Here is a 13769-nt window from a genome sequence, read left to right as displayed (position 1 = left end):
AATGTATCACAAATGTCTGAAACCATCTCACTGAAGGGGGTGGAGGAAAAAGGTGCTCACCTGAAGTAACTTTGGAAATGAATAGAGTCTGCATGACTAATGGAACCAGAAACCGCACATGAGCACTGTACTCCAGTTCAGCTGTTTGCTCCGGGGGTACAGGATAACAACTGTGATAACACTATACATGTACAGTGGAAGCCAACAATTAAGTAAACGGACGGCTGATGGTGAGAGCCAGGCTTCTCGCTGTTGGAGTGGAGGTTGCAGATAGGCAAGGGGAAAAGGCAAGAATGATCCATGTGGTAACAAAGTCAGAGAGATCAATATGAACTCATGGTTAGCTTAACAAAGATACAGATGACGACAAAGAAACATTTATAGATATGTATATAACAGTTTAGTATACACACAAATATTTCCTCTCTGAGAGGGCCTAGAGTCAACAACTCCCCAGTAACAACCAAATCTAGTAGTCAGATCTTGGTTTCTATTATCATTCCTCAATCAGAGGAACCACAGCTCCTTGGAGAAATGGCTGATTCTAGGACTCAGGTAAGAAATACATGAGTCTGAGCATCTTGTTATGCTAGAAAGTAAGCACGTGTTCAACAACAACAATAAAACAAAACTCAAAGGAGATACGTCGAAGGGACATGGGAGTCAACTGAGAGATCTCCCACTGGCCAAAGTTGGCAAATTTTGAGCAACAAAATAAAGCGGTATTGGATTATAACCCAAAGTATAAAACAAATATTCATGAGTCTATATTGATATAAATGATTGAATAAATAAATAAATGGGGAGAATAAATAAATCTCCCATGCAGAATAATTCAAAATAATTTATGCAAATAGTGTGCCTTCAAGGAGGTGAAGCATAACTCCCCACTCCTTCAGTACGGGCTTCACACAATAACTTCCTTCCAAAGACGACAGTATAGACAGGGGAAAAAATACAGAAATTTTAAAGTGGAGAAATCTGACAAACACTTCCTCAGCAAGGTGACAGTGATGATTCATGTTGATAGTATGATGCGACGTAATGGATGTGGCACTTTAACTCTGTGGTTTTCCTCCCAAGAACATACAACCCTAGTCTAATCATGAGAAAAACATGAATAAATCAAAATTGCAAGAAATTCTACAAAATGCCTGACCAGTACTCCTTAAAACTGCAAAGGTCACCAAAACAAGGAAAGTCTGAGAAAGTGCATAGCCCAGAGTAGCCAAAGGGGACATGAGGACTAAATGTAATGTGGTTCCTAGATGGGTTCCTGCACAGAAAGAGGACATTAGGTAAAAATTAGAAGTCTGAATAAAGTATGGACTTTAGTTAATAATAATGCATCAATATTGGTTCATTAATAGTAAAAAATGTACCACACTAATGTTAATAATAGAGGAAACTCATTGCATGTATATGGGAAATCTCTGTACTATCTTCATAATTTTTCTGTAAATCTAAAATTGTGCTAAAATAACAAGTTAACTTAAAAAAAAAAAAACTTCTAGATTTAAAAGAGAGAAAGAAAGGGGCCAGCCCAGTGGCATTGTTAAGTTCACACAGTTCACTTTGGTGGCTTGGGGTTCATGGGTTCAGATCCTGGGCGTGAGCCTACACCACTTGTCAGCCATTGACAAGTATGGCAGTGTCCCACATACAAAACAGAAGAAGATTAGCACAGATGTTAGCTCACTGACAATCTTCCTCAAGGAAAAAGAGGAAGATTGGCAATAGATGTTAGCTCAGGGCCAATCCTCCTCACCAAAAAAGAAAAAAGAGAGAGAGAAGAAAAACATGAACAAAATTAGAAATAAGAAATGGGACATATAAACAATAAGGAGAATTATTATTTTAAAATGCTATATGAAATTTTATTAGTAAAATTTTAAAGATTTTATTTTTTTCCCTTTTCTCTCCAAAGCCCCCCAGTACATAGTTGTATATTCTTGGTTGTGGGTCCTTCTAGTTGCAGCATGTGGGACGCTGCCTCAGCATGGCCTGATGAGAGGTGCCATGTCTGCACCAGGGATCTGAACCAGCAAAACCCTGGGCCGCCACAGCAAAGTGGGCGAACTTAACCACCTGGCCACAGGGCCGGCCCCATAGTAAAATTTTAAATCTCAGTGAAATGGATTCTTTAAAATCTCAGTGACATGGATATATTGCCAAAATTGACTCCAGAAGACTAGTAAACTGAAATACAATAGTAAATATGAAAGAAGCTGAGAAGAGTCAAAGAATTGCCTCCAAGAAATTATTTGAACCAGATGGTTTTTCCAGTGAAATCTTTCAAATTTTTAGGGAACAGATAATCCTCACGTTACATAAACTGTTTCAAAGCACAGAAATAAATAACAGCCAGCCCCATTCATTTTATGAAGTTAACATAGCCCAACAAAGCATACACACACACATACACCCCCAATCCCACCTCTACTCCCAATACCACAACATAGATGCACACGGGCACACACAGTCACATGAACACACACAGAGTTAATCTCACTTATAAACATAGATGCAAAAATTCTGAATAAATACAGCCATTCAAATACGATACTAAATGAAAGGAATAATTCTCCACAACCAAGAAATATTGACCCAGGTATATAAGACTCATTTAGTATTTAAATCTAGCAATTTTAAAACATTAGTTTGGGGGCTGGCCCTGTGGCCGAGTGGTTAAGTTCGCGTGCTCCGCTTCAGTGGCCCAGGGTTTCGCTGGTTCGGATCCTGGGCGCGGACATGGCACCACTCTCCAGGCCACACTGAGGCAGCGTCCCATGTGCCACAACTAGAAGGACCCACAACTGAAATACACAACTATGTACTCGGCGGTGGGGGGGGGTTGGGGAAGGAAAAGTAGGAACGAAAAAAGAAGACTGGCAACAGTTGTTAGCTCTGGTGCCAATCTTTTAAAAAAAAAAATTAGTTTGTCAAGAAAGAAAAACTTTATGATAATTTAAATAGACAATTGAAATACATTCAATAAATTTCAATACTAAGTCCTTATAAAGTTCTCAGAATAGGAGTAGTTATTGAAAAGGACACAAAAATTAACATTATTTCCAGGTGATCAAAGACTAACAAGACTCAAAGCAAACAACCAAAGATAATTAGAATAAGGTGATTTAATTATCACTGAGGACCAGAGGAGAGCAATGTCCCGACTCAAGCAGTCAGACAAAGAGAGGGCAAATGCTACCTTCCTCCACGTTTCAGTTTTATTCAGGCCCTCAACAGATTAGACGATGCCCACCCACATTGGGGAGGGTATGCACTCCCAGTCTACCAATTCAAATGTTACTCTCTTCCAGAAACACCCTCTTAGATACACTCAGAAATAATCTTAACTGGACATCTGGGTATCCTGTGATCCAGTCAAGTTGACACATAAAATTAACCATCACAAAGACTAAATGGATGATGAAACCATTAACCAAGATAGAGAAAACACACAAAAGGAGGAGTAACTTTCAATGATGAGAAGTGTAAAAATTAATAAACAGAAACTTCATTTAAAATTAAATGGGAGGCCAGAATGGGGAGCTCTCATGCCCTACTATGATTGCAGAGCCCAACGCGAAGAAGAAAGACCTCTTTTTCTTGCCCAGCAACAGTTCAGCCAATGAGAGACTGTCACGACTCAGTGACTGAAAAGCCACTCCACTATGAATCCCTCGCCTCCTCCAATGGACTCTTTGTTTACAACAGCTCTCCCAATTTTCTCTTCCTCTCTGTAAAAGAGTTTCTCCTCTGCTTGTTAAGGGGGACTTGCACATGGCTCACCATGGTTGCAGATCCTGAATTGCAATTCTTTGCTAATCCCAAATAAACTCATTTTTGCTGGAGAAATAACTGGCTGTCTATTTGCTGAAGGCCAACAGAAGTAGAGGGGCAAGGGGAAGGAGAATCAGCAGAGGACAATGAATCCAATAAAAATGTTGCTATTCTACGAGTGGTCAACTGTGTCAAGTGCTACAGAGATGTCAAGTAGGATAAAAATTGGAAGTATGTCACTGGATTTAGAATTTAGGAGGACCACTGATAGCATAGTTTCTATAGTGTGATAGGAAAAAACACACACCATTAAGTTGAGAAGTAAATAGGAGTTGACCTGGTAGCACCAGTAGGGGTGTGGACTATTCTTTCAAGAAGTCTGACCTTCAAGCAAAAGAGGGAACTGAGTGGTACCTGTTTGGGAGTAGCGTGAAGAACTGAGGGAAGAAGTTTTATTTGATGTTTGGTTGGTTTGATGGCTCTCTCATTCTGTTTTAGGACCAGAAGATTTAAACATGATAAGCTAAAGGGAAGGAGCCAGAGGGGAAGAGAGAAATTGAAGCTCTAGGGAGAGAGAGAACGACTGATGGATCAGGAGCCAGGGGCAGAGTGAAAGGGATGGGATGTTATTGACTTTGGCCTTGGAGAAGAAGAGCACTTTTCCTCCACCTAGGGAAGGAGGAAGGGGAATGGGGGAGCACAGTCAGAGTACAATTTAGAGACAGAAAGAAAGAACGGGGAAGGGATTCCCACCCAGCTGATCCATTTTCTCTTGACAGTAAGACTGCTGGACTGAAGGACTTGCAGAAGAGGATAGGAGGTTAAGCACACAGCAACCATTTGGTATAGCCACTCTGGAGAATGCAAAAGAAATTGCTAAACAATACTGAGAATCCAAACAGAGATTAAAGACCAAAAATCCTTAGCTGTACCAGTCAGCAGAGTTATATGATTTTCTTCCTCAGTCCTCTGGCAATCAAAGCAGAGACTATCAGATTTTCCTGGAATCTTTAATCTTAATATCCAAGAGCAGAAGTATCACATTCCTGAATTTCACAGAAAAGTACTTCGAAAGAAGTACTCATAAATTTTGAGAAGCCTGATTGATTAAGATGTCACTGTTTTGTGCTTTACGCACTTATAATTTTGGAGCTGGAGACACAAGAGGCAAATGTGACAAAGGGAAAAAAGAATAATCTCTATCAAAAATCCCGAAAACAAAAAATCCTATCACTAGATGGATCTGTCTCAGAGAGTACTGAATTCTATCTCTATCCATCAGATAAATGCTGAAAACTAAGGGAAAACTGGTATGGCAAAGAGTTTTGATTTTCACACTTCTCTAGAAAAACTTAAAAGTAATCCCTCAAAAATGGAGTGGGATAGACTTTTAAAATATTTCTGAGATCTCTAGTAAGTATAATATTGTATACTTCAAAACCTCAGGAATTAAAACTTGAGGTTATTATCTCTGAATTATAAAGTCAAAATGTGGCAAAAATGAATTTAATGTGGTTTTTATCTTTCTCTTAGAGTCAAGGCCTCATTTATATCTAGTAGCTATAAATGAAACTACATGCACTACTCGATGACAAGTATCTTTTCTGGTTTTTTTTTTTTCCTTGCTGTTGGTTATCTGTGAAGTTAGAAGGGGACTAGGTATTTTGTGTTTGGGAACCTGGAAAACAGGCTGGAAATTGCCATTCTGCCACCAGTCCAAAGTCCTTCAAGTTACTCTTAAGAGGTTAATCAAAAGACTGGGAGAGATAAGGAAGAATACTCAGCCTAAGAATTTCCCTTTTTTTAAAAGAAAAAAGAAGAAGAAACATAGAAAGTAGGTTTGGGTATGTCTCAGATGTGTGTTTAAAGTTCAAGTCCAAATAAATCTGGCTCTAAATTCAAGTCTTTTAAAGTATATATTTTAACTAGATGCTGCCACCTACTGGACAATTTACAAGGGTTTGCGCTTTCCTGAGAACAAAGAAAAAAATCATGGAGGGAAATATGGCAAAAGTTTATGTTTTCATAATGAACCTTACAGGAATATTTTACTTTAAAACTTATGGCAATATATAGGCTGATCAAAATAATTTTTTATATTTTTAACTAAGAGTGGTAGCGAAGTTCAGTGAATACCATGCGAAAGAAACCAATCTCAGAATGGAACAGAGATAAGCACTTTCACACCATTCCACAACATGCGGCTATGTTGTAACAGTAGGAATACGACACTTTCAAAACTCAGTGCTATGTGGTCACATTGGCCTCTTGCATTTCTAGTCATTTCTTTCATATATGCAGTGAAAAGTCCTGCTAACAATATCTTTCTTAAACTGAAGACTCCAAAATTTTCCTCTTTTGGAATAAGGTAATAATTATGTTATGTAAAATGTAAAAAAAAAAAAAAATTGTAATTAGGCTAATAATGCAGTCTAAAGTAAATATTCTTTTTTGGTTTTTAAGATTTTTAAAAATCAAATAAATGTGACTGCTAAATACATGCCAGAGATGTAAAGAGCCAGCAGAAAATTTCATTAAAGAATTCACCTTCTTATAAAAGACCAGTCATTAAATAAGCAAATCTAATTAAATCTGAAGAACCAGGAATACAATAACATCATCTCTTCACTTTGGTGGACGGGTCAAGTGTGGGCTAATCAAGACAGACGGTAGCAAGAGCGTAGGGAAAGAGACATTCTGTTCATCTTATCGTGTCTTTTATTCCCATTTCCTTTTACATCAACTCTACTTTTGCATCTTATCTGCTTTGTGCACAACAAACACTGCCAAAACACAATAATTGACTAATAATTCAAAATCTAAAAACTGAAACTCTAACATGATAATGTTTAAAGCAATGATTCTCTCTGAAGATAGCTTTCAAGCCCCTGGTCGCTCCAGTCTTGAGCTCATTAAGTCCAACTGATTTCCACGGTAGAAAATCTGCACTCTAACATTACTGTAAACGTCTACAGGGCCTGCACAAGTCACGTGGCTCCAGAGAGACAACTGTGAGCTCGAGAGGTTTAAGCCAAATATACACGCCACAAGCTTTAAAAATTAAATGTTTTTGATAGTTCTGAGTAGATTTCGAAGAAAGGGAAACTGAAAACAAAAGTCACACCCCCCAGGGCCAAAAGTTCACTTGGTAGTAAACTCTGTGACAGAAAAGGTTAATGTCAAAAGGCCACCATGGATTCCTTTACAGAGCAGCCTGTTTTAAAGTCCTTGCTCCAGAGTCAACCACAAGCAGGTGTGGCCTCTTAGAAATGGCGCATCCACTAGAGAAATCAGCATTTAGCCCTGCTTTCTAAGATACAGACGCTGAGGTACTGTCACATTCAGCATCGCATTCCTGACACTGCCCATGTTTTTTATTTGGAATAAGAGATGTAGTCTCAGTTCTACGAAAGTGTAGAATTTCTGACAGACACGAAAGAAAGATTATCTTCATACAATAGTCTTTAGACATTTAAGTTAGTAAAAAAGCATTTTATAAGCTATAGGTTTGGAGGTGCTTTGCAGTCTTTTTTCATACATAATGCAGTCATTGATAAACAATTCTGAGAGAGAAAAAAAGGCTTGAGAAAAACATGTTATTCCAAAACACTTTTGAAAAAGACAACAATATACCTGCCCTAATAAAATGTGTTACAAAGCTACAATAATCACAACAGTACAATACTAACATCAGCACAAACAGAACTACTAATGCAATAGAACAGAAAATTTGGAAATGGACCCAATTAGTGCATGCTAAAGTTAACATTTCAAATGAGTGGGGAAATAATGGATCATTCAATGAAAGGTCTTGAGATAACTAGCTACCAAATTGGGGGAAAAAACCTAAATCAACTCTCTACCTCATATACGACATCAAAATAAATTCCAAGTAGATTGACATTGAAAATTATTTCATAAAATAATAACTGTACTAAAGGAAAACACAGGCACATTTTTATATTATCTTAAATTGGAAAAGGCCTTTTTAGGCAGAGCAACAATTAATGATAGCATAAATGACTAACAACTAAATAAAAAACATTAACTTTGTTAGGGCAAGAAATACCATAAAACCAAAGAAAAATAAGTTATAAAAAATGTTTTTGATATTTATAACAAATAATTCGTATCTTTAATATGTAAAGGAGTCCTTCAAATCAATAAAAAGGAACATCTCACTTTATAAAAGAACAAGTGATTCACCAAATGGCTAAACAAAAGAATAAATATTCAATCTCCCTGACTATCAGAGAGATACAAATTACTGTGATTCTATTCTAAATAAATAAAGCTTTAAAATACTTACAAAATCCATTGTTGTGGGTATAAGAAAACAACACTCAGCTACAATGTTGGTGGGAATCTAAACTGGTACAACCTTTCAATAAGTCCATATGGATAAAAATCTTTAAAAAGTCCAACCCCTTTGACTAAGTTACTTCTCTCATAGGAATTTATTCAAAGGTATATTAGTTTCCTGTAGCTGATGTCACAAATTAACACAAACCTAGTTGCTTAAAACAATAGAGATTTATTCTCCCACAGTTCCGGAGGCCACAAGTCCAAAACCAAGGTGTCAGTGGGGCCCCTCCCTCCAGGGGCTCCAGATGAGATTCCATCCCTTGGCTCTCCCAGTTCCTGGTGGCTGCCAGCATTCCTTGTCTCAAGGCCACATCACGTCAAATCTCTGCCTCCGTCTCCACATTGCCATCTCCTCTTCCGTGTGCCTCTTCTCTCTCTGCCTCTCACTTATAAGGATACTTATGATGGCATTTGGGGCCCACCTCCATATTCCAGGATAATCTCTTCATCTTAAGATCCTTAACTTAAGCATACCTACAAAGACCTTTTTTCCAAATAAGGTGACATTCACAGCTCCTAGGAATGTGATGCAGATCTCTTTTGGGGGCCTTTTGTTGGCCTACCACAGAAGGAAATAATAGAATAATTGCCTAAGGATGTTATTGCAGCATTATGTATAATTGAAAAACAAAAGAAATAATCAAAATGTTTAATAGCGGGGTATTAAACAAATGATGGCACATCCACACAGTGAACTAATATACAGTGATTAGAAATAATGCTGATGCGGATCATTCCAGTTTTCCATGGTTACACTAAAAAATCACCCAAAATTTAGTGGCATATAGTAACAATTATTGCAGGCAAGATCTACTGATAGCTACTAAAATTAGTGGGCAAAATTTTGAGGAGAAACAGGATATTTGCATAGTCTTAAGGTATCTCCCCCAAGATATTTATTAATTGCAAAAGGAAAAATAGTAACTTTGGAGTAGAGAAAGCTGGCAGACACCACCTTCACCAAGTTTTCAAGGTTAACACCACCAGTAATAAGATATATCAACATCGGGTACCCTGGGTGTGGCTGACTCAGAGCACATAACTTCCAGAGTATTCTTGCCAAAAATGTATACCCTCCATCTAATCAAGAGAGAACATCAGACAAACTGAAATTGAAGGATATTTTACAAAATAACTGACCAGTACTCTCCAAACATGTCAAGATCATGAAAGACGAGGAAAGACTGAGGAACTGTCACAAATTGGAGGAGACTCAGGAGACATGACAACTAAATGCAATTTGGGATCCTGGATTGAATACTAGAAAATAAAAATGATGTTAGTGGAAAAACTGGTGACATGTTAAGAGGGTCTGTAGTTTAGTAGTACTGTAAAATATTTATTTCTTAGTTTCGATCATTGTACTTTGGTTATACAAGATGCTAACATTAGAGGAAGCTGGGTGAAGAGTATATAGGAACTCTGTGTTATTTTGAAACTTTTCTGTAATTTTAAAATTATTTCAAGGGGCCGCCTCCATGGCCGAGTGGTTAAGTTCGTGCACTCCGCTGCGGTGGCCCAGGGTTCGGATCCTGGGCGCGGACATGGCACCGCTCGTCAGGCCACATTGAGGCAGCGTCCCACATTCCACAACTAGAAGGACGTGCAACTAAGACATACAATTGTGTACGGGGGCGGGCGGGGGGGGTTGGGGAGATAAAGCAGAAAAAAATTTAAAAAAAAAAATTATTTCAAAATAAAAAGTAAAAACCAAAACTTAATTGGCATAAAACAGTGACCATTTTACTATGCTCATGATTCTGTGGGTAATTTTAGGGACACGGCAGAAATAGTTGGTCTCTGCTCCACCATGAATGGGGCCTCAGTTGGTGCGGCTGCATTTGGTTGGAGATGTCTGCCACAGCTCAACTGGGGCCACACGTCTAGCCTTGGCTATTCTCCACGTGATGTTGGCTAGGAATGGGATGTCTGAGGTTGCTCCTTTATTCACATCTCTGGTGCTGCGCTGAGACAGCTGGAACAGTTGGTACAATCTTTCTGAGGGCTGTTGTAACAAATGACTATGGAATGGACGGCTGAAAACAACAGAAATTTATTCTCTCACTGTTCTGGAAGGTAGACACCTGAACTCAAGGTGTCAGCAGGGCCATGCTCCCTCTGAAGTCTCTAGGGAAGAATCTTTCCTTGCCTCTTCCCAGTTTCTGGTGGCTTCCAGCAACCCTGGGCGTTCCTTGGCTTGTGGCTACATCACTCTACTCTCCACCTCTAACTTCACATGACTTCCTCCCTATGTCATTGTGTCTCTGTCTCTCCACGTGTCTTCTTTCTCACAAGGACACCAAACTTTGGATTGAGGGCCCACCCTAATCCAGTGTGACTTCATCTTAACATTACATCTGCAAAGATCCTATTTCCAAAAAAGGTCATATTCTAAGGTTCCAGGTGGACATTAATTTTGGTGGGACACTACTGAACTCACTACAGGCAGGAACCGGCCAGCATCACTCTCTCCTGCGCAGCCTCTCCATAAGGCTTGGTTGGACTTTATCACAGCATGGCAGCTTCAGAGTAGTCTGACCTCTTACATGGTGGCCAGCTTTCCTCTGAGTGAGGCTTCCAAGAAGAGAAGCAGAAACTGCTTAATGGCTAGATCTGGAACTAGTGTAGTATCATTTCTGCTGTGATATTTTGGTCAAAGTAGTTGTAGGCCAGCCCAGACTGAAAATATAGGGAGAAATAGACTCCATCTCTAAATGAGAAGTGGAATGAACATACATAGAGGGAAGGAATTGATGGCAGCCATCATGGAAAAAAGCTCCCACACAGATCTATTCTTACCAACAACTACAGGTGCTCATGAGATACAAATTAGTGAAAAATAGGTTACAAAACACCAGACATGTAATTTGATCCCATTTTTATTTTTCATTTTTTTGGTGAGGAAGATTGGCCCCGAGCCAACATCTGTTGCCAATCTTCCTCTTTTTTGCTTGAGGAAGACTGTCGCTGAGCTAATATCTGTGCCAATCTTCCTCTGTTTTATGTGGGATGCTGCCACAGTGTGGCTTGACGAGTAGTGCTAGGTCCATGCCCAAGATCTGAACCTGCAAACCCTGGGCTGCCAAAGCGGAGCATGCAAACTTAACCACTACACCACTGGCCCAGCCCCCACTTTTATTTTTAAAAATATATATATGAGGCCAGGCCCAGTGGCCTAGTGGTTCAGCATGATCCCTATATCCATATACATATGGATATTTGTACTAAAAATGTCTCAAAAGATAAAGAGTAAACAAAAATATTAACAGTGATTATATCTGCAAGTTGACAATGTAGGTGACTGTAATTTTTTTCTTCTCATCTACCAATATTCTCTAATATAGATTATACACGGGTTACTTCTGTAACAACATAGAAGAAGTAGAAAGTAAATAATCTATGATTTTAACAGGCAAATTTTTTTTGATGTTTCAATTAGGATATATAAATAGTATGGTAAATTTCAATAAGGCCAATCTAGATAAAGATCTATCACATAGAAACTCAGGAAGAGTCATTTTTTTAAAAGGTCCTTAGTCATAGAAAGGGCAACCCAGATGGGGCACCACCTTCCTGAGGAGAAATATTTGATGCATTCTGAACCCAAATCCCTCAGGCCCACCCAGCTGCTGAGCTCTCAATGCTGGGTCCAGAAAGGAACGAACGCAAGGGAATTTCATCCACATCAAAGCTCATGCTAAACAGTTGGAGTAGCCTGAATCAAGTTCTTGGGGTTCTACAATGTTAGACATTCACTTTGTAAAAGAAAAATGAAACCCAAGATTCTCAGAGAAATCAGAGGCCCCTGGTTAGAGTCAGCCTAAAGCCCCGGCAGTACAGATGACCACTTCCATTACCTTAAAGGATTTCAGAAGTGTCCCGCCAAAACATGCCAACTGCCTCCCAATCCATAAAATTTTCACTGCTATGTGAGTAGGTTAAAGGTTACACGACTCCATAATACTTGAAGAAGAAGAGGAGGGGGAAGAAGAAGGAGAAGAAAGAGGAGGAGGGAGGAGGAGGGAAGAAGTGGGAGAGAAGGAGGAAGAGGAGGGGACAAGAGGGAGAAAGCGGGGAGAAGGGGAAGAAGAACCATAAACACACATACACACAAGGCGGGGGAGGAGAAACATACAAGCAGGATTAATTGGCTGGTCTCAAAAGCAGGACTGTGGGAGAACAGGAATAGGGCAAGTCAGTAACGGATTTTTATGAACAAGGTTGCAGAGGCCTGAGTGAGACACCTCATGGGAGGATTCTAGGCGGTTAGGGGACCATCTTCATAAACTGGGTGTCTAGAGCCATCTAAGAGGCACACAGAAGTAAAGGCAAAGACACGCTTTGTCTATTTCCTGATTTTTCCCTGCTGTGGAGCAGATACAAACCCTAGAAGACTGTGAAACAACCTAAATTGAGGATGTTCCAAATCATCCTACCGAATGTGATCATTTCCCCTAAAGAAGAGGTAAACTCACAGAGAAACAGAAAAAACAACTGAATTGGGAATGTTACTTTAATCCAAAGAGTCTATGACTCTGAGATAAAAATAAGGATGGCTAAGTTTTACTCACCAACAGTTTTTTTGGATCCAGCAGTCAAAGCTAGAAACTTTTTTGTATTTTCCGTCTCCTCATTAATTTGCAAATCTTCACTGTTTTTTGCAAACTAACAAGAGAGAAATAAAAGTTTAAACATGGGAAAAGAAGGCAACTATACCCATCGATATTTTTTTAAATTCCAGCATGGTTTCCAATTGTGTACATACAAACAAGAAGGCTCAGGTCATTTCTATTCGTTTAATTAGGAAAATTTGTTCATGTTTCCTGTTCCTGCAAATTTCCGTCAATGAGTATTCCCAGATAGAGTTGAAATATATGTCTATCATGATATGATAATTATCTTGCCTAAAGTTCCTTGAGTTTCTGTTTAATATTTCTATAACTAATGAGTAACCTAAAGGAACATCATCAAATTAGAATTCCAGACATTTCAAGATAGATACCATATTTTATCATGTTTCTAGATATCATTCTTGTTTCCAAACAAGTAAAAGTTTGCTTTTAGATTCAATAGGAATAAGTGATAGGCTTTTTCTGCTAAAATTTATACATATTATTTCTCTAGTTTTTAAAGCACTGCATTTTGTATGTTGCTTTCTTTTCATCCCAGTGGTCTTCCTAGGAACCTTGTCAAGATGTATTAGTTACTTCATTATTAATTCATATAATTCTCTAGGAAATTTCCTCGAAGGCAGTCAACTGATCAAGGAGGAATTTATCAAAAACAACCAGTCTGTTATTACAATGTTCCTTACCATGAAAGTGTTCTCCTGTGAGGGACAAAGTTCAAATATGAGCCAATGGCTACACATCAAGTAAGTGCCAACACCGGGTCAACTTCCACCCCTCAATATCACAGAGAACAAAAGGTCCAAGAAGACCAAGGAAAGTTAACCGAGCACTAGAAATTTATTGAGACGGAAGCAAACAGAACATGGTCCAGACCTCAAGCACTTTACAGCTTCCCAAAGAGATCTTAACCAGCATATGCAACAGTAAACTCCCCCTCTTACTGGTCACAAAGTTTACTCACAAAATAACGGTAATCAGGGGGTTAAG

General features: G+C 38.8%; 1 protein-coding gene across 4 annotated transcripts in view; it reads right to left on the bottom strand.

Moving 5' to 3' along the window:
* FSIP1 (fibrous sheath interacting protein 1) overlaps positions 1-13769 on the bottom strand; it is a 169847-nt gene that overhangs the window by 138376 nt on the left and 17702 nt on the right. For all 4 annotated transcript variants that reach the window (XM_008528950.2, XM_070625513.1, XM_070625483.1 and 1 more), the window contains exon 5: positions 12723-12816. In XM_008528950.2, the coding sequence (XP_008527172.2) occupies positions 12723-12816 (94 nt within the window). The remainder of the gene's footprint in view (positions 1-12722; positions 12817-13769) is intronic.

Source organism: Equus przewalskii, chromosome 1 (assembly GCF_037783145.1).
Source record: "Equus przewalskii isolate Varuska chromosome 1, EquPr2, whole genome shotgun sequence".
Taxonomy (NCBI): Eukaryota; Metazoa; Chordata; class Mammalia; order Perissodactyla; family Equidae; genus Equus; species Equus przewalskii.
This window is presented reverse-complemented; position numbering and strand designations above follow the sequence as displayed.